The sequence below is a fragment of the Podarcis cretensis genome (genome assembly GCF_951804945.1).
Source record: "Podarcis cretensis genome assembly, chromosome: 16".
Lineage (NCBI taxonomy): Eukaryota > Metazoa > Chordata > Lepidosauria > Squamata > Lacertidae > Podarcis > Podarcis cretensis.
This window is the reverse complement of record NC_137186.1, coordinates 28,935,161-28,956,012: the sequence shown is the minus strand read 5'-3', so window position 1 is coordinate 28,956,012 and position 20,852 is coordinate 28,935,161. Positions and strand designations below refer to the sequence as shown.

The 20,852-nt window shown below is 50.3% G+C and overlaps 2 protein-coding genes across 2 annotated transcripts; both read left to right on the top strand.

Moving 5' to 3' along the window:
* The first annotated feature begins 1,206 nt into the window (after positions 1-1,206).
* On the top strand, positions 1,207-12,506 carry LOC307204837 (solute carrier family 2, facilitated glucose transporter member 11-like). The gene is made up of 11 exons (XM_079956879.1): positions 1,207-1,363; positions 1,677-1,837; positions 2,377-2,501; positions 4,075-4,204; positions 4,785-4,933; positions 5,609-5,796; positions 7,862-7,972; positions 8,095-8,196; positions 9,405-9,480; positions 11,115-11,242; positions 11,545-12,506. Exons 1-11 carry the CDS (start codon positions 1,289-1,291, stop codon positions 11,749-11,751), a joined length of 1,452 nt encoding a protein of 483 aa, XP_079813005.1. The 5' UTR covers positions 1,207-1,288; the 3' UTR covers positions 11,752-12,506.
* Positions 12,507-17,589: 5,083 nt separating this feature from the next.
* Positions 17,590-19,750, top strand: MIF (macrophage migration inhibitory factor). Its single transcript, XM_079957326.1, has 3 exons — positions 17,590-17,771; positions 18,281-18,453; positions 19,496-19,750. The coding sequence occupies exons 1-3, from the start codon at positions 17,664-17,666 to the stop codon at positions 19,560-19,562; spliced, it is 348 nt and encodes a 115-aa protein (XP_079813452.1). The 5' UTR covers positions 17,590-17,663; the 3' UTR covers positions 19,563-19,750.
* Positions 19,751-20,852: the final 1,102 nt, after the last annotated feature.

Here is a 20,852-nt window from a genome sequence, read left to right as displayed (position 1 = left end):
TCAATTGGTGATGCTGCAGTTGCCGTGGTGATTTCAGGTCCTCCGCTCCCCAGGCCTCTTGTCACCATTTAGGCCTCTGTTGCAGAGAGAGGACTGAGATTGCAGTCACGGGGGCGGGGGCAGTACCTGACCTGGAGCCCCCAGCTCATGTCTCCAAGGTAAACGGCGTTTCCATGCACTGCTCTGGTTTGCCAGAAGCGGCTTAGTCATGCTGGCCACATGCTGTACGCTGGCTCCCTTGGCCAATACAGCGAGATGAGCGCCGCAACCCCAGAGTCGGTCACAACTGGACCTAATGGTCAGGGGTCCCTTTACCTTTACCTTTACCTTTACCTTTACCTTTACCTTTACCTGCACGAAATTATTTTTTTTCTCTCCGATGAGGCTGGGTGCAAGTGGTAGAAGATGGATGTGCTGCTTTTCAGGAAGGTGGGTGGCTTCCTTCTGGCTGAAGCAGAGCAAGAGGCCTGTTTTCTCCTGGCCATGGCAGCAGACCCCCTTCATTATCCTTCCCTTTTCAAAGGACAATATCTGGCCAATTCCTTTCATCCCAAATAGGGCCTGCATCTTACCATTAGAGGGCAGCAGATATCAGAAGGAAAAAAATATATAAGGAGGTTATTGGGATCCCTTGTTAACACGCCTCAGGGGTCTGAGGGAAGCCAGGTCAAGAATTATGAAACTTTTCATATCATCATAGACAATCTGTCATTAGGTAAAGGGACCCCTGACCATTAGGTCCAGTCGTGACCGACTCTGGGGTTGCGGCGCTCCTCTCGCTTTATTGGCCGAGGGAGCCGGTGTACAGCTTCCGGGTCATGTGCCCAGCAGGACTAAGCCGCTTCTGGCGAACCAGAGCAGCGCACAGAAACACCGTTTACCTTCCCGCCAGAGCGGTACCTATTTATCTACTTGCACTTTGACATGTTTTCAAACTGCTAGGTTGGCAGGAGCAGGTACGGAGAGCAACAGGAGCTCACCCCATCGCGGGGATTCGAACCGCCAACCTTCTGTTCGGCAAGTCCTAGGCTCTGTGGTTTAACCCACAGCGCCAGCTTGTCATTACTGGCCAGCTATTCATCATGTACTATAGAATTAATTACCTAATCCATTTTTTTAAAAAAAATATGAAAATACTCGTGGTAAATTCCAGCATTTGAACATTTGGGTTTGTTCATTTTCCATTTCTGTAGAATTTTTCTGTGTATTTTTCCCACTGTGGGGCACCAGGAAATGCCCTTCTGAATATGTTTTGTCTTTACAGATTCAATATCGCGGATTGTTCCAGATGATCTTTGTTCTGGGCATTGGTGGCAGCTTCCCATATGGGTTTCACATTTCTGTGATCAACTACCCCTCCCTGGTAAGCCAAAAAAACAACAACTGTCCTGCATTCCTTAGGTTGGAACTGTCAAGGCCGCAAGAGGGGAGCCTTGGACTGAGTGAGATCATCATCAGCATTCCTTGTTCACTGAATGGCAGCACGATGTTACGTTTTGAATTGAATTGTTGGACATCTCGATGTTATTTAGTTTAATTACGCTGCCCATCTGACTGGGTTGCCCCAGCCACTCTGGGCGGCTCCCAACAAAACATCAAAAATACACCCTTATTGTTCGTGTTGTAAGCCAAAGGAAATAGACGCACAATGAATTTTTTTGTTTGCTTGCTTGCAGTACATTAAAAAATTCATCAACGAGACCTGGCTGGAGCGGCATGGCTCCCCTCTCCCACAGGAGACCATCCTCTTGCTGTGGTCCTTCATCGTTTCCATCTACGGCATAGGGGGGCTTTTGGGAAGCGTCTGCTGTGGATACCTGACCACAAAATATCGGAAGTAAGTCATTCCCTAAGGCGATGTGTGGCTTCCACGCACATCTAAATCTATGACATAGGATTCAAGCCCACCAGGCCAATGCTCTGAAAGTTGGTGCCGGGGTGTCTAATTCAAAGAGATGCCTCTTATTCTCAGTCCTACAAAAAAGCAAAACAACCACACGTGCCTGTTGTTGCTGTATTCAATAAACACACAAGAGGTAACCGGCTGTACTTTTGAATAAATAAGGTATACTATTCACTGTATCAAATTGTAGATTTCAACGGAAGTCTCATAAAGTTCAACGGAAAAAGCAGGAGACCCAGTGGATCAGTTCATTCTCTAGTCAGTTCATGCATAAGTCCATACATGGACCACTGGGTCTTATTTTTACATCAACGTGCTCTTTTATTAGTAACTGTTGATATGTTGGCCAGCCCTTTTCCATATTTACTCTTTTCACTGCCAATACTTCTCATGCAGATACCAGATACCCACCAAGGTATCTTAGGTTCTAACAACCATCGCCTTTCTCCCCTTGATTCCGCCTTCCATTGCAGAAAGAAATGCCAGATGTTCACCAACTTGATCATGCTGGCGGCTGCGTCGCTCATGGGTTTCAGCAAGATGGCCGGGTCCTTCGAGATGATCCTCCTGGGGCGCTTTCTCTACGGAGTCGGCATCGGTATGAAGGAAGCGTCCTGGCACTTGCAGCAAAGTCACCACAACCTTCCGGGGGCATTTTGTTTTTGTTCCTTCATAATAATAATAATAATTTATTATTTATACCCCGCCCATCTGGCTGAGTTTCCCCAGCCACATCAGTATCATCTTCTTTTTAAATTACAATGGTACCTTGGTTCTCAAACTTAATCCCTTCCAGAAGTCTGTTCCAAAACCAAAGTGTTCCAAAACCAAGTTGTGCTTTCCCATAGAAAGTAACGCAAAATGGATTAATCTGTTCCAGACTTTTAAAAACAACACCTAAAGCAGCAATTTAACATGGATTTTACTATCTAACGAGACCATTGATCCATAAAATGAAAGCAATAATCAATGCACTGTACTATAAAATAAATAAGACAATATTGTAGAAGATAAAAGGTTCCCCCCCCCCCTTAGCTGCACTGATGATAGTCATTGTTTGGTTGGGGGGCTTTTATCCATTTCCACAGTCACACAATCGATCAATCAATCAATCAATCAATCAGCAGCTGAACTGGGTTCCACACAGTCACAAAAACATATTAACCGAAAAAGCCTCAAAAACAAAAATGCAAAATAAATAGCAAAAACAAAAGCACCACACTTAATCTGTTCTGGAAGTCCTTTTGACTTCCAAAATGTCTGAAAACCAAGGCGCAGCTTCTGATTGGTACAGGCACCCTAGAAACAATAGCCGACAGCCACATTGGACGTTCGGCTTCCAAAAAACATTCGAAAACCGGAAGTAACACTTACTTCCGGGTTTTCAGTGTTTGAGAACCATGGCGTTTGAGAACCCAGGTACCACTGTACTATGTTGGTCTTTTAAATTGGTCTTTAAAGCATTTCTTATCAGAAATTCCAGTGGCAGGAGGGAGATGCAGGGGGCTGGTTCATTTGGAGATGCTATAAGTCAAGATGCATTGTTTGTGCAGGCAGAGAATCCTGCCCAGCCTTCCCCAATTTTTGCAGTCTCTTTAGCTTAAAGGTAAAGGGACCCCTGACCATTAGGTCCAGTCGTGACTGACTCTGGGGTTGCGGAGCTCATCTCGCTTTATTGGCCGAGGGAGCCGGTGTACAGCTTCCGGGTCATGTGGCCAGCATGACTTAGCCGCTGCTGCTGAACCACTTTGATGTGCTTTCGAACTGCTAGATTGGCTTGAGCAGGGACTGAGCAACAGGAGCTCCCCCCGTCACCAGGATTCGAACCGCCGACCTTCTAATCGGCAAGTCCTAGGCTCTGTGATTTAACCCACAGCGCCACCTGCGTCCCCTCTTTAGCTTAACCTGGCCCATTTGGCAGAACTCAACGGGGGGGGGGTTGAGCCTAGAAACCTAGATGGATGCGCTTCAAGGCACTTGGGCTGGGTTGTGGAGCGGGGAGCAGGTTGGAGACCTGCTAAGACATGACCCGGCGACATGCCTGTCAGATGCAACAGGGGCCAATAATAATTCATTTGAGTTGACCTTGAACCTGGAGACAGTGAAACCAGGTGGCTTTACAGGTTTCTTCACTGTGTTTCTCTATTATGCACCCCCCACTCTTTCCCAAGGGTTTTCCTTTAACATACACCCTCAATACGTGGGAGAGATCTCTCCAAAGAAGCTGCGCGGATTTACAAATGCCACGGTGGCTGTTTTCTTGACCCTCGGGAAAGTCTCGGGACAAGTGATGGGCTTGGGGTAAGTGCAGCTCCTCCTCTGTGCTGCCTGGAAGATGCTCGAGAACAGTGTGGCTGAAAGCCTTTGGCACTTGGATTGTGTTGAATAAAAATCACATGAACGTAAATTAGAACCTTGGGTTCCAAAGCTGCATGCTTTGGGTTTGGGACTTTGAATTCTGGGCTGCTCAAAAGAATGTGTGGGTTTCGGAGGAGGGACCGGGGGCCTGTGCTCCTGTTGGTGGGGGGGCTGTCCTGTGATGATGACACCCCCCTGCAGTGGCATGAGGTCAGTGGACTACAGGGACTAGGCTAGTCCCCTAGATGTTCCCCTGGTGTCTCCTTCTCAAAGCCCGGGAAGCTTCTGCCTGGCTTAAGGAGGGAGGAGCGATGCTCCGATTGGTCCAAGAGCCCTTCCGCCATCTTCCCAAAGCTCACTTGGCTTTGGGAAGGAGGCAGGAGGGTGCCAGCATCCTTTCAGAGGCCTGGTACCTCCTTCCCCAAAGCCAGGATGCTCCTAACCAACTTAGGAAGGGGAGGCGCTTACAAAAAAAACCACTGTACGCCATTGTCCCCTGACTTCCTCCTTCTATTCTCTGCAGGGAAATGTTGGGCAGTGACTTCTTGTGGCCTTTGCTACTGGCTTCCAGTGGGCTCACTGCAGTGGTCCAGCTACTGACCCTCCCTTGCTTCCCCGACTCCCCATCCTACCTTCTGATCCAGAAGGGCAATGAAGAAGCCTTCATGAAAGGTAGGAGCCCCGTGCCATCTGGACAGATCAGGCAGGCAGGCTGACTGGCTGGCAGCAGCAGGGCTGAGACAGGCTGGCTCCAGGGTTGCCCATGACTTTGAGCAGGGCTCTCAAATGCCAGAGGTGGATTTAGAGCAGCACGACTGGTTCTGCCGGGCATCTAGTCTAGGGGGCGCTGCAGGGCACTGCAATTGCGACACAGTGAATTGAGCAGAACAGAAGGCAAGAGACTGAACGATGAGGATGGAGACGCTCCTTCAGGTATAGTGGGTCGAGGCCATTTAAGGCTTTAAAGGCCAGCACCAACACTTTGAATTGTGCTCGGAAACGTACTGGGAGCCAACGTAGGTCATTCAGGACCGGTGTTATATGGTCTTGGCGGCCACTCCCAGTCACCAGTCTAGGTGCTGCATTCTGGATTAGTTGTAGTTTCCGGGTCACCTTCAAAGGTAGCCCCACATAGCGCGCATTGAAGTAGTCCAAGCGGGAGATAACCAGAGCATGCACCACTCTGGGGAGACAGTCTGCAGGCAGGTAGGGTCTCATCCTGCGTACCAGATGGAACTGGTAGAGAGCTGCCCTGGTAGCCATGGATTGATCTGCCCCTTGAGCTGATCCAAGGGTCACTTTGGGTAGAGCCAGGCCTATTCTTCCTTCTTTCCTTCTGTACCGCAGCCATCAAGCAGCTCTGGGGTGAAGGTGACCACCAAGTGGAGATTGAGGACCTCAAGAAAGAGAAGTCCGCCGTGGCCACCACCAAGAGCCTACGCGTTCTGGAGCTGATGAAGGCCCGCTCCTTCCGCTGGCAGCTCTACGTGATGATCACAGTCATGACCACCTTGCAGCTCTGCGGCATCAATGCAGTTGAGTCTTTGCTTCCTGGGGGACGCGGAGGCTTCCAGGGGAGTCACACAGCCTTTTGGATCAAGCAGACTTTACAACAGGGAACAGCTATGGTGGCTCTTCTCCAGGTGCTGCTGGACTCCAACTCCCATCAGCCTCTGCACCCAGCAGGACAAGGATGATGGGACTTGTAGTCCAGGGACATCTGGAGGACCACAGGCACCAGCAAAGGAGAGTCTACTTGCTCCCTGGTGGGGAGCAGAAGGGTTGCTGTGACCCAACCCAGCCATGGCCAGTCTGTGGCTGGATCTACACTCACCTGTAAAATGTAATTAGAAAAATATTAGAAATACTGTTCTAAAATGGCAGTTTCTTTTCCAAAAGATCCACCTGGTTTAAGATAGTTAGTAGCTCTGCAGTACCCTCTGCTGTAACATTTTAATAACGCATAACTAATATGACCCTTAAGGGTGGCGCTGTGGGTTAAACCACAGAGCCTAGGACTTGCCGACCAGAAGGTTGGCGGTTTGAATCCCCACGACGGGATGAGCTCCCGTTGCTCGGTCCCTGCTCCTGCCAACCTAGCAGTTTGAAAGCACATCAAAGTGCAAGTAGATAAATAGGTACCGCTCCGGCGGGAAGGTAAATGGCATTTCCGTGCGCTGCTCTGGTTCGCCAGAAGCGGCTTAGTCATGCTGGCCACATGACCCGGAAGCTGTACACCGGCTCCCTCGGCCAATAAAGCGAGATGAGCGCCGCAACCCCAGAGTCGTCCGCAACTGGACCTAATGGTCAGGGGTCCCTTTACCTTTAATATGACCCTTACATTTTGAAGCGTTTTCTTAACCCTTTCCTAACGTTATAAACCATGAGTGTCGATCCGCCCTGTGTCTGCAGACTCAGCAGGCAGGTCAGCTCACGCAGGGTGGGCCCAATATATTTTGCCGCCCGAGACAGAGCAAAAGATGCCCCTGTCCCCCTCCAACATACACACGCACCAGTCAAGGCGCAGAGAACAAAAGGCCAGCCAAGTGATTTGAGGGACCTTGATCCCATCCGCCTCCTGCTTTGAGTCATCTGTACCCGAGCAGCAGTGGTCATGCATTATCTGCATCCTTCTGGCTGGAGACCTTTCTTCCTGGAGGCTTCCTTGATAGCTCAGTCAGTAGAGCGCAAGACTCTTAATTTCAGGGTCCTGGGTTCGAGACCCACGTTGAGCAAAAGATTCCTGCATTGGCAGGAGGCTGGACTAGATGACTCTCCAGTTCTAGGAATCTATGATTCTATAAGTGGAGACAAATCTGGGGCAGATGTGAGTGCCAAGGAGCCTGAAAACAACAACAAGCCATATCCAAAGCCCCATGCCAGTTCTCTGGAGGGAGGGGTATGTGACCCCTGTATTGCAGGGGGGTGGACTAAATGAATTGTCAGGTGATGGTGTGGTTACTTGAGAGCAAACAGGCAAGACTCAGACCTGTCTTTTCCAGGCTTTATTCTTAGTGCAAACTATTTACAGTGAAGAGCTTCGCAAGTTCATGTCTGGCTCAGTCGCTAGCAGAATCTGGGAGTGGTCGGTTCTTATACCTTCCCCATCATAACAGTCGCGTGACCCCCAACCTTCTCCTCCCCTCCCTGCGCCGAAACCTACTGCGCAGAATGGGCGCTGGCAAAGGGGTACTTCCCTCTTCTCCGGTTTGCTCAGGCTCGGTGTTGAGGCTCTCCCTAGCATCCCCTGGTCCCACCACCTCCTCTCCACTGGAGGTGGGGCTTTCCTCCTGGCCAGAGGAGGAACTGCTTCGCAAGATTTTCGGAGGTTCCCTATAATACAACTGCCCTTCCACCTCTCGCCTCTGAGCTGATGGCAGTTCCCTGACATGAACCTTGGGCTCCCTCCCAACTCTGCAGTTTCTATGATTCTGTGGTAGGCAGGGAGGTGTCCGTGCTGTGTGTACCGCAGGCCACCTGCCTTCTAAGAGAAGGGAACGGGGACAGGCAGGGAGCCTCTGCACACATGGAGCTCTGCAGGCAAAAACATCTCCTGCAAACTAGCCCCACGTCTCCTCATCTTCCTCCTGCCTTTTCCAGATCTATTTCTACTCCTTTGAAGTCTTCCGCACAGCCAGGTTTGAAGAGGAGCTCGTTCCGTACATCGCTCTGGGTGTGGGGATGTGTGAGTGCCTTTCGTCCATCCTGTGCGTAAGTTCAAGGGGGGCAGCACAGCTGGTGCTCCCAAAATGGGGAGAGCCCCTCATGTATTTCCCCAGCCCCTGTCCCCCTGGCAGGATGTCTGAGCTTCCCCTCCTTTTGCTGCCTTCCAGAGTTCCCTCATTGAGCGCTTTGGACGGAAGCTTCTGCTCTGGGGGGGCTACGCTGCGATGGTCCTGGTCCTGGCTTTGCTCACCCTGACCCTCTCGCTCCAGGTAAGGTGGTTGAGGGTCCTCTGTGATGTGGGGCAGCGGTGGAGTGAAAGGGAAAAGAGCTGTTGGGTTAGATTACTGCCATGCTGAAACATACTCGGAGTCCTGGAGTGATTTCATGCTCTCAATTGCAGCTTGTAAAACAGTGATTGACTTGCCCCCCAAACCTCAGGCTTTTATATACATTATTTACACAATAAGTCCCGTCTGATTGGCTGATTCTGCTTCCCTCCTGGAGCCTGATTGGTCTTCTCCTGCAGGCCAATCAGTTGTTGCATTCTACGATCCTACCAGCCTAATAGGCTGATTAACTTCCTCCTGTTGCCTGATTGGTCTTTTCCTGCATGCCAATCAGTTGTTGCATTCTAGGATCCTACTTGCCTATCGTTCTAGGATCCAAACATAACACATGTGTTATACATAGGGCTGCCTCTGTAGACGGTTTGGAAACTTCAGCGGGTGCAGCATTCAGCAGCCATGTTGCTCACTAGCGTAAGACAGTTTGAGCATATTACACCAATCCTGGTACAACTGCACTGGCTACCATTTAGTTTCCAGGCCCAATTCAAAGTGCTGGTTTTGACATATAAAGCCTTAAATGGTTCAAGACCGCAATACCTCAAGGACCGCCTCCTTCCTTATGAACCTACCCGGACCCTGAGATCATCTTCTGAGGCCCTCCTTCATGTGCCTCCTCCTTGAGAGGTCCGGAAGGTGGCAACACAAAAACAGGGCCTTCTCTGCAGTGGCTCCCCATCTGTGGAATGCTCTCCCCAGGGAAGTTCGCCTGGCGCCTTCATTGTACACCTTTAGGCGCCAGGCAAAAACGTTTCTTTTAAACCAGGCCTTTGGTTGATCTGATTGACATCCTATGCCCTTTTAAAATGTGTTTTTTTTTGGGGGGGGGCTATTGGGTTGTTGTTTTTATTTTTTTATTATGTATTTTGTGGTTTTATATCTTGATTTTATTCTGCGAACCACCTACAGAGCTCCCGGGTATAGGTATATAAATAATAATAATAATAATAATAATAATAATAGACACAGTTCAGAAGCCTCCTTAAGACATCCCTCTCTGCCCCTGGCCCTCAAGGGACTGGCATCCCCAGGAACCCACTTGGGCACCCCCATTTCTCCTCTGCTTGCCTTTGCAACAGAAAGCATTGGATCCTTCCACTCCCGCTTAGAGGACCCTTTTCTTCTCTTCCCAGCACCGTTTCTTCTGGATGCACCACTTCAGTGTGGTCCTCATCTTCCTCTTTGTGCTCTTCTATGGGATTGGGCCTTGTGAGTACCTCCAGGGGCGAGGGTGGGGGAAAGGTCCCTAGCAGCCCCATCTAGGAAGGGACGCAAGCAGTCTGCTAGGAGGGCGATGGATGGAGCCTGGGGGAGCCTGGCAGGCAAGGAGGGAAGGGAGCAAGGCTCGCAAATGCATGGTCCACACACATGGCCTTGCCACTTCTGTACTGCGGTGTGCACTGGATGTTTGTGGGACAGCGGGTGAGGCTGTGGTCTAAACCACTGAGCCTCTTGGGCTTGCCGATAGGAAGGTCGGCGGTTCGAATCCCCGCAACTGAGTGAGCTCCCATTGCTCTATCCCAGCTCCTGCCAACCTAGCAGTTTGAAAGCACACCGGTGCAAGTAGATAAATAGGTACCGCTGCGGCGGGAAGGTAAACGGCGTTTCCGTGCACTCTGCTTTCTATCACAGTGCTCCATTGCACCAGAAGTGGTTTAGTCCTGCTGGCCACATGACCCGGAAAGCTGTCTGTGGACAAACGCCAGCTCTCTTGGCCTGAAAACAGAGATGAGCGCTGCACCCCATAGTTGCCTTTGACTGGACTTACCTTTTCTTCTTACTGGGGCGTGCCCAACCAGGCCCAGATCCATATGCAGGTGTGGGAGCGCCCAGCTCCTACTGGGCCAAATCCTTCCAACTCAGCACCTGCTGTTGAGAGGTTGGGGTGAGGCATGTCCAGGCATCTGGTCAGGTCTCTGCCAATCCTGACATCTGTGGGTGCTGGGTGGGTGGTGCAGAGGCGGTTGGTGGCACCCAGCCCACACTGGCCTTTGGCAAAGCAGCTACCCATCCACCCCCAGAGGACCTGGTCGGGGTGGGTGAGGTTGCAAGCACAGCAAGGTCTCCAAGTGGACATCTCAGTTGGTAGAGCATGAGGCTCTTAATCTCAGGGTCTTGAGTTAGAGCACCACATTGGGGAAAAGATTCATGTACTGCAAAGGGTTGCACTAGATTAATAATAATAATAATAATAATAATAATAATAATAATTATACCCCGCCCTCCCCAGCCAAGACCGGGCTCAGGGTGGCTAACAACCAATAATAAAAACAAGTTGATTAAAATACAATTTAAAAGATTAAGATACAACATTAAAACAATTAGGGAGCAATCTCTTCATAAGAGGAGAAAGGAAAAAGAAAGAGGGGGGGGGAATCAAACTGATTCTAAGCCAAAGGCCAGGTGGAACAACTCTGTTTTACAGGCCCTGCGGAAAGAGATCAGATCCCGCAGGGCCCTGGTCTCAAGAGACAGAGCATCAGATTAGTTCTGATTCTACAGTGGTACCTCAGGTTAAGTACTTAATTCGTTCCGGAGGTCCGTTCTTAACCTGAAACTGTTCTTAACCCGAAGCACCACTTTAGCTAATGGGGCCTCCTGCTGCTGCCGCGCCGCCAGAGCACGATTTCTGTTCTCATCCTGAAGCAAAGTTCTTAACCTGAGGTACTGTTTCTGGGTTAGCGGAGTCTGTAACCTGAAGCGTATGTAACCTGAGGTACCACTGTATTATTCTTCTCCCCGCATAATGTCTGAAGCAGACCAGCTGCAAAGAATTGGGCCCGCTGCGCGTTTGTTTGTTTGTTTGTTCGTTCGTTTGTTTAGCTTTTCTCTTCCTTCCCCAGCTGGAGCCACCATTGCCGTGATGGTTGAGATCTTCAACCAGACCTTCCGCCCGTCGGCCTTTGTGATCGTGGGGTTCATCAACTGGATGGGTCTCTTCCTTCTCGGGATGATCTTTCCGTTCATTGTGGTGAGGCAGCCCACGGGCCACAGGCAACCTGCCAAGTCCCACACAATCAACCCTGCCGCGGGACATCGGGCACTTAAGGCCATGATGAGGACATGGGTGATTTTGTACGCAATTGCTTGAAAGTGAAAAATGGGGTGTTTACTTCCCCAAAAAATTACAAGTGTCCTGTATGGGCCGGAGAACCTGCTTGGTGGACGAGATCCTGCTCTGTATGAATCTCTGCACTGGCCAAGTGTTTGCAAGGAGGGTTCTGAGAATGCAACGTGAGCTTCCTTAACCTTTCCCTTCCCTTCTTTTTCTAGGAATATCTCGGCCCCTTCTGCTTCCTGATTTTCATGGGCATCCTTACAGCCTCAGGCATTTTCATCTTCTTGTTCCTGCCGGAAACAAAAGGGAAATCTATCATGGAAATTACAGCAGAGTTTAATAAGCTGAATTATGGAAAGAAACAAGTTTTTCCTGCTGAAAATAAAGTTCCCCAGGAAACCATCTTCTGCACCAGGCTCTAACACCCCCTTTGCAGAACCTCCAGCTCTGGGGGAGGGGAGAGAGGAGGGGGAAGAATCACCAGCTCTGCCCCATGCAAAGAAAACAACAGCCTGCCCGTGGCTTTCAGCCAAGATGGGACATTTCACCAGTTTACATCCCATTTCTAGTTTACATCCTGTTTCCCATGAGAGACAGGTTATCTATGGTTTGTTTACTCCCAACAAATTGCAGTCTGAAGCCATGGTTTGTTGTTGGCTTACGAACCTTGGTTTGGTGTTATGTCTAACGTGTCTTTAACCATGGTTTGCTTGAACCCTTGACAAAAAAAAACCTCACCAAACCAAAAAGGCAAAAGCAACTGAAAAACAAGTCAAATATTGGAGAAGGAGGCCACAGCTTGTTTAATTTTCTGTGGGATGACTTGTTAACCCATGGTTTGTTAAACAAACCACGGTTTAGTGTGGTGGGGAGGAAACTGTAGCCTTCTAGGTGTTGCTGTAGTCATTCCTGCTCGTTGGACATACTGGCTGGGATCTGGAGTCCAACCATGGCTGGAGAGCCATAGATTCCTCACTCCTTGCACTCTCTATGGAGCAGGCCTATCTCATTCAGTGTCATCTGGCGCCCCCACAGTTGTGGCTATATTCAATTCTGGGTTTTGTAATGTTTACTTCTGCTGTATGTTGCTTTGAATGCAGAAGGTGTATAAGAGTGGGGTATAAATGAAATAAACTATTATTTCTGCAAAGGCTTCTTAGAACTCCCTCTGTAGTGCCAGAGGCTGGAGGCAAAAAAAAAAAAAAAATGTCATCATGCTATTGCTCACCATACCTTGCGACGTAGCTGTTCAGTGGTGATGACTCCAAGCTCCGCTTTCAGCTGGACTCAGAGGGAACTCCAGAACACGACCGATCCCAGCAGGGCCTTCAATGTGTTGGCACCAAATTTAAGAGGTGCTGAATGCAAGCATTGCATGCCCAGGAACAAATGGAGAGGAATTAAGACTCCTAAGTGTCCCTTCATGGGACGCAGGTGGCGCTGTGGGTTAAAGCCTCAGCGCCTAGGGCTTGCCGATCGAAAGGTCGGCGGTTCGAATCCCTGCGGCGGGGTGCGCTCCCGCTGCTCGGTCCCAGCGCCTGCCAACCTAGCAGTTCGAAAGCACCTCCGGGTGCAAGTAGATAAATAGGGACCGCTTACCAGCGGGAAGGTAAACGGCGTTTCCGTGTGCGGCTCTGGCTCACCAGAGCAGCAATGTCACGCTGGCCACGTGACCCGGAACTGTCTCCGGACAGCGCTGGCCCCTGGCCTCTTAAGTGAGATGGGCGCACAACCCCAGAGTCTGTCAAGACTGGCCCGTACGGGCAGGGATACCTTTACCTTTACCTTTAAGTGTCCCTTCACAGTTGTGTCTTTCCTGCCTCCAACAGGCAGAGGCCCTTCTTGGTAGTGGCACCAACCCTGTAGAATGCCCTCCCACCAGATGTCAAGGAGATGAGTACAGTGGTACCTCGGGTTAAGTACTCAATTCGTTCCGGAGGTCCGTTCTTAACCGGAAGCACCACTTTAGCTAATGGGGCCTCCTGCTGCTGCCGCGCCGCCGGAGCACGATTTCTGTTCTCATCCTGAAGCAAAGTTCTTAACCCGAGGTACTATTTCTGGGTTAGTGGAGTCTGTAACCTGAAGCGTATGTAACCTGAAGCATATGTAACCCGAGGTACCACTGTAATTATATATCTTTTAGGAGGCATCTGAAGGCAGATTTAATGGTTTACTATGTCTTTATATGTGCTGGAAGCCACTCAGAGTGGCTGGGGCAACTCAATCAAATGGGCAGGGTAAAAATAATAAATTATTATTATTATTATTATTATTATTATTATTATTATTATTACTACTACTACTACTACTACTGAGGTCACCTAGTGGGTATGGCTGGAGCAAAACAGCCTTATGGGAAACCCAGCCGGATGGGTGGGGTATAAATATTATTATTATTATTATTATTATTAGCCAAATCGGGCATGCATGGCTCCCTATGCCTATCTGACATTGCTGCATAAGAGTCCCTGGTAATACCTGAGATTGGTCAGAAGGACCTTGGCAACAAGGTTGTTCCCAGTAAAATGTGACGGTAAAGGTAAAGGACCCCTGGACGGTTAAGTCCTGTCAAAGGTGTCTATGGGGTTGTGGCACCCATCTCGCTTTCAGGCTGAGGGAGATGGCGTTTGTTCACAGACAGCTTTCCAGGTCATGTGGCCAGCAAGACTAAACCGCTTTTGGCGCAACTGAACACTGGGGCAGAAACCAGAGCGCGCTGAAACGTCGTTTACCTTCCCACCGCAGCGGTACCTATTTATCTACTTGCACGGGCGTGCTTTCGAACTGCTAGGTTGGCAGGAGCTAAGACAGAGCAATGGGAGCTCACTCCATCTAGGGAATTTAAACCACCGACCTTCTGATCGGCAAGCCAAAGAGGCTCAGTGGTTTAGGCCACAGTGCCACCTGCGTCCCTCTTGTTCCCAGTAAGGAAGCTCACGGAACCTAACCATCAGCCGCTCAGTGACCACCCCAGACACACACCCAGCAGGGTCACCCTCCTTTCCACCCGGACTCCTGTATATTTAGGCTCTTTATGCAGCCAGAAACTGATGCCAGGTTTAGTCCTGTGCAATGTAGGAGGGGCATCTGGGAAGGCGATAACCAGAGGTGGGTGGAAATCCAGTTGGAGATAAACTCAATCTCTCACTATCGCTCCCTTGTAAAAAGTCAACAGCACCACTGACCACACCTTTCTTGCTCACTCCCATAGAATCTCATTCTCTGTAGGTATACGGACTAATTATACACCCCCAAAGTGTTTCTCTCTTCCTCCAAAGGATCTGATCTCTCAGTTCACAAAGCCAGTCAGATATTTTACATGACATAAGAGCTGATGGCCGAGTTATTTTTTCCTTTTCCCTCCCCATCCATTTCTCCTTTTACATTATGGTTTACATGATGGTTAGGTTCCGTGAGCTTCCTTACTGGGAACAAGAGGGACGCAGCTTCCTGCTTGGCAGGGGGTTGGACTCGATGGCCCTTGTGGTCTATTCCAACTCTATGATTCTATGTTTAGTCTATTCATTTATTCACTTACTAAATAGCTATAGAATCTCTCTCCCTGTCTGTACAATGCCTCTTCCTTCAAAGTGCAGGCTGGGGTCTTGCAATTCCAAGAACATCTAATCTTCAGAAGACCTCTGGGGAGGTTGAAAGCTTGCTCAATTATTTGTGCACTTTTAATTGACAAAGGTACCTCCTACGGTTTATTTTTTTATTCCCTCCACCCCTCCCAATAGGCCCGGCATAGCAACCTGCAGTTTGGGTCTCCTTTTGAATCATACCCATTCGATTGCAAGTTGTTGCTTTATTTATCAGCTGGTCATATTTCTCACCTGAAGTTGCATTCCATCAGGATGCAACAGAGAAAACAGAGTTTGGGTGTTGCGTACCAGATTCTTCACCCAGACAACACAATGCCTGGTGGATTTGGTGCTTGTTGGTTTTGACATCAGACTCTCCTTTGGGTTTTGCTTTCTCATGCAGAAAATCAGGATTACCCTGTGCCATTATTATTTTTAAACCAGAATGCGGAGTGTCGCCTTCAATCTGCCTCATCCAAAAGCAGAAGCCAGTGAGATACATAAAAATATGCCTGGAATCCCCCTCCCTCCTCCAAACCTCTGGGGCCTTCTTCATAAGTGAGAGCAGGAGACCGTGTACCAAACAGGATGGTTGCTGCTGCTTCCTTGGCTACTGGTTTTGTGGCACAGTATGTGCATGGGGTAGGGGACGTGGGTGGCGGTGTGGGTTAAACCACAGAGCCTAGGGCTTGCCAATCAGAAGGTCGGCGGTTCGAATCCCCGTGACGGGGTGAGCTGTTGCTCAGTCCCAGCTCCTGCCAACCTAGCAGTTCAAAAGCACGTCAAAGTGCAAGTAGATAAATAGGTGCCGCTCCAGTGGGAAGGTAAATGGTGTTTCTGTGCACTGCTCTGGTTCGCCAGAAGTGGCTGTCATGCTGGCCACATGACCCAGAAGCTGTACGCCAGCTTCCTTGGCCAGTAAAGCAAGATGAGTGCCGCAACCGCAGAGTCATCCGCAACTGGACCTAATGGTCAGAGGTCCCTTTACCTTTAGTTGTATGGGGTGGGCTGCTTTTTAACTATCCTGATGAAGCACCGCATTCCTTCAGGGATTTTTGGCATCTTGTATTCCTGTTATTTGCAGTTGGATAGGGGAGGGGGGTCTCCTCTACCTAAACAGGCTGTTGGCTCATTCAGTAAATATTGAGAGTGGGGAAACAGGGAGCGATGTACTCCATACAGCTGGGATAGCTCAGTTGGTAGAGCATGAGCCTCTTTATCTCAGGGCCGTGGGTTTAAGCCCCATGTTGGGCAAAAGATTACTACATTGCAGGGGGCTGGACTTAGATGACCCTTGGGATCCCAATTCTCACACTCCATGATACAGCATTTTCATAAGGAGAAGTGAAACGTGTTTCAGCTTAAAGTCAGTCTCCTGTACTACAAGCAAGTCTGGCAAAACTGATGCCCATTTCCAGGTTTCTGTTTAGAATACCCTATGATTTGCCAATCAGAGTTGTTCTCTTTCTTTCTTTTTTAACCCTATCCTTTTTGGATTTCAGTGCAGTTTACGATTCTCGCCCCCTCCCTGGTCACCAAAATGGCAAAATTTGTGCACCAGAGGGAAGAAGAAGAAGAAGAAGAAGAAGAAGAAGAAGGGGAGGAGGAGGAGGAGTTTGGAGTTGATATCCCGCTTTATCACTACCCTAAGGAGTCTCAAAGCAGCTAACCATCTCCTTTCCCTTGATCCCCCACAACAAACACTCTGTGAGGTGAATGAGGCTGAGAGACTTCAGAGAGGTGTGATTGGCCCAAGGTCACCCAGCAGCTGCATGTGGAGGAGCGGAGACACGAACCCGGTTCACCAGATTACGAGTCTACCGCTCTTAACCACTACACCACACTGGGTAACCAGCAGGCCTAGGGGTACCTCAAGGTTTGCAGAAGTACAGCCCCCACACAAAACAAACAAACAACCCCCCCCCCAATGAATGTAGTCTCAAGAGGTTCAGCAGACTGACAGCTGGAAAGGGAAAACAGGGTAGGAGAGGGACAGACAGAATGAAGTGTCCCAAAACAGGGCAAGGATCAATGTATGCTGGATAGCTCAGTTGGTTGGGGGGGGGGCGCTGATAACGCCAGGGTTGCAGGTTCGACTCCCGTATGGGACAACTGCATATATCCTGCACTGCAGGAGGTTGGACTAGAATCCACAGGATCCCTTCCAAATCTACTATTCTATGAAAGGACACGGCTGTTGCAGATCCCACGTGCAGGCATCCTATTGCAAGGGGAATGCCTTCTGACGTCGATTTCATATCGTGCATCACCGGGAAACCCACCGAGGTGAAGGCGAGAGCAGATCAGCATCCATTGCTTCTCTCTGAAAGCAACGCCGGGCCTCCCTCCGCCTCGCCCAGCCCAGCCCGCCTGGAGGGCACCGAGCACGTGGCTCGCCCGGGCGGGCGGGCATTGGGTACGTGCAGCCTGGCACAGGCGCCCCCCCACCCGACCATCCTGCCCCACGGTCTGCCTGCCGCATCCTCGCGCCCTTCCCTTCCCAGCAGCTCCAGAAACGGAGCCCCAGCCAAGCACGGCCGCGTTGGGCAGCCCCTCTCCACCCGCGGGGGGGGGGGTACTCGCTTAGGGCTGTAGTTGCTGCCCCCTCCGCCTGCTGCAGCTGCGGCCCCTTTAAGAGCGCGGGGGAGGGAGGAGTTCCCGGCGCGCTCTCGGGCGCAGCCCTACAAAGCCGGGAGGCAGCTCCCATTTTGCACGCAGTTTGCAGCCCGCAAGACGCATAAGCAGCCAAGATGCCCATGTTCGTGGTCAACACCAACGTGAGCCGGGACGCTGTGCCCGAGAGTCTCCTCGGAGAGCTCACCCAGCAGCTAGCCAAGGCGACCGGCAAGCCAGCCCAGGTGAGAGGGGGTTGGGAAGGAGTGGCACTCTGCACGCGCTCAGGGGCTTCTTTCCACATCTGATCTCCAAACCGGGAGAGTCCCGCCTGCCCGCCTTTCCATTCAACTAGCTCTCCATCTACCGGTGGCAGTAACGAGTCGGCTGGGAAGCTGAGTTGGGCGCCTGAATCTGGGCCAGGGAGGGCCCTTTGCAGAGATTTCCGGGCGGAGGAAGCGAGTTTGTAAAAAGGGTGGGCGCGTGCAAACACATGCAGACTCGGAAAATTGTAGATTTGGAAGAGATCCCCCCAAAGCCATCCAGCCCAACCCCTTGCGAGGCAGGCATCTCAATACTGTAAACTGCATTAGCTTTGCAAACGTGTTAGCAGTTTTATTGCTGCACCGCAAGGTGCCACTTTAAAAAAAGACACACAAACAACTTTAAAGATTTGTATAAGCAATTCCTGCTCCAAAACCTCAACCGCCAGGCGCAGCCATAAAAGTATTTCGTTTGCTGCCTCCCTCCACAGTACATCGCCATCCACATCGTGGCTGACCAAATGATGTCCTTCGGAGGCTCCTCTGATCCCTGTGCCCTCTGCAGCCTCCACAGCATCGGCAAGATTGGCGGGCAGCAGAACAAGGCCTACACGAAGCTGCTGTGTGAGCTGCTGACCAAGCACCTGCACATACCTGCGGACAGGTGAGCTGCAAGCAGAGAGGCAGTGCTGGCTGGGATGGGGAGCATCTTTGTTGAATTGCAGGGTGTTATTGTCTGAAGGCTAAAAGCCAAGCAGCTTTCAGGGGCTGGTCACTGCTGAACGCATGTCTGGGAACCACATTTCTAAAAAAGCACAAACGAGCAGGAAGGACCATGTCAGCAGCACAGAAGTGACCTCACCGGGGATCAAGCCTGGGCAGTGTGTCTGGAGGTTCTGGGCTGCCCAAACAACAAGACCTTGCTGATGTGGTCCAAAGGAAAACAGAGCAATACGTTTGGCACCAGCTTGGCTCCAGGAGTTTCCAGAAAGAGGCGTACAGTGGTACGTCGGGTTAAGAACTTAATTCGTTCTAGAGGTCCGTTCTTAACCTGAAACTGCTCTTAACCTGAAGCACCACTTTAGCTAATGGGGCCTCCCGCTGCTGCCGTGCCGCCAGAGCACGATTTCTGTTCTCATCCTGAAGCAAAGTTCTTAACCCGAGGTACTATTTCTGGGTTAGCGGAGTCTGTAACCTGAAGCACCACTGTACAAGGCACAATCCAACTGTATTAGGTTCTCCACAGCAGTAAAATACCACAGGGAGGTGGACTGCATCTCAGCTGGAGAATATTTGCATGCAGGAGCATCTCTAAGTTAGGCTGAAAGAGACTTCTTGCTGAAACCCAGGAGAGCTATTGCTTGCCCACCAAACTAAAAAGCTAGCTGGAGCCAATGGTCTACCTCATCGAGCAGCTTCCTGTGTTCATCAAAAGCAGTGCAGAGATCCCATGAGGAAAGGAAAGCAAGACTGTCAGGAACTAATAGTCATTTCTTGCAGTGTTAGGATTCTCCTCCAGCAAAGATGGGGGAATGTGTGTCGCTTAACTCCAGCTCCCGTTACTCCTGCTTCGTGACCACACTTGAGTCCTAGCATCTCAATAGGTACACGTTCCCCATCCCTGCCTTACCTGGGCAGGTGTGGCAGCCACGTGTAACGCTGGTGCTCTCTTGGGCTGATTTTTGCTGTTTTGCTTCTTTTGTTAGAGTCTACATCAACTACTGTGACATGAACGCCGCTAACGTGGGTTGGAACGGCTCCACCTTTGCCTAGTCTGCTCCTTCCTGCACAGCCACCTGGTGGACCTGCTGCCCCCTTGTGTTTGCCGGCAATCACTACCACCTCTTCCTCCCCCCCCCCCCCCCGCCTTCCTTTCGATGGTTCTTTTTAGCAGAGCCTGTTGCATGCATCCAGTTTCTGAAATGCAAATAAAGCTCTGGTGGAAGCTCTGCAAGTGCAAAGTGTTTCTGTGATAGGGAGTGGGGATGGCCCTAACAAGACTGAGGAGGAGGAGTTGTTCTATTTTACAGGGGCCTTTGAGATGGCAGACTGCTGGGTCTCGCTGTTGCGGCTAGTTCAGTAGAGGTACTAACGTTGTTGGCATACTAGACATTTAAAGCACATGATCCCCCCCCCCCCCCGCTCAAAAAGAATCCCAGGAGTCACTCTTTCTTAAGGGCGTTGGGAATTGTAGTTCTGTGAGGAGTAAACTATAGTTCCCAAGATTCTTTTGGGGAGGCATGTGCTTTAAATGTACGGTGTGCACACAGCCCATATTACCACCAGGGGCTTGAAATGGGCAGATGCGGTCCACTCCAGCCACTCTTATGCTCTGGACTAGGGATCTTATACTCCAACACCTGGAGGACTGTATCTCGCATCCCCCCTTTATACCAGCCATCCAGTTTGGGGCCAATAGGAGGATGGAGCTCACTGACCTCCAGAGGGCCACGGGTCCCCTAGATCTGCTTGTGTATCTGTGCTGAATACACCTGCAAAGAGTTAAGCAGCTTCTGCGGAGTGTGAGGAGTGATGCTGTTGGTTGATGGGTGATCTCTCGGGTATACAGAAAAATGGGGTCCCAATCTTTTGCCACTTCTTTTGGAAGGGGGGAGCTCCACCTGGTAATGCACAAAACTCCCAAAGCCTGCCTGCAAATTGCTCTTTCAGGGTTGTGACCGATAAGTGCCTCGACTCCTGTAATGCTTAGCTGACCTTCCAAAGCAAACACAAAACGTCCTGCATTCCTGTTCTCACACTGGCTAAACAGATGCTGCTGCTGCTTCTTTGACGATCACTTGTACCCAAGAAAGATTGTCTTCCATAAACACAGTTTTAACAGTGAGTCCGTAAGTGACTGTGGAGGCCAATTCTGGATCCATACATCCTTCCACAGTTGGGACATAGGTTTCTGGGTGGGAGCTGATCACGGTGAGGGTTTGCCAAACATGCCTTCCTCTTAGCACATTTCGTCCTGAGTTTGAGTGTCTTCAAAGCCCATGACACCTTTGGTAAGGCTGTTCTCCAACTGGAGCGCTCGCAGTCAAGTGTTTCCCAATTGTC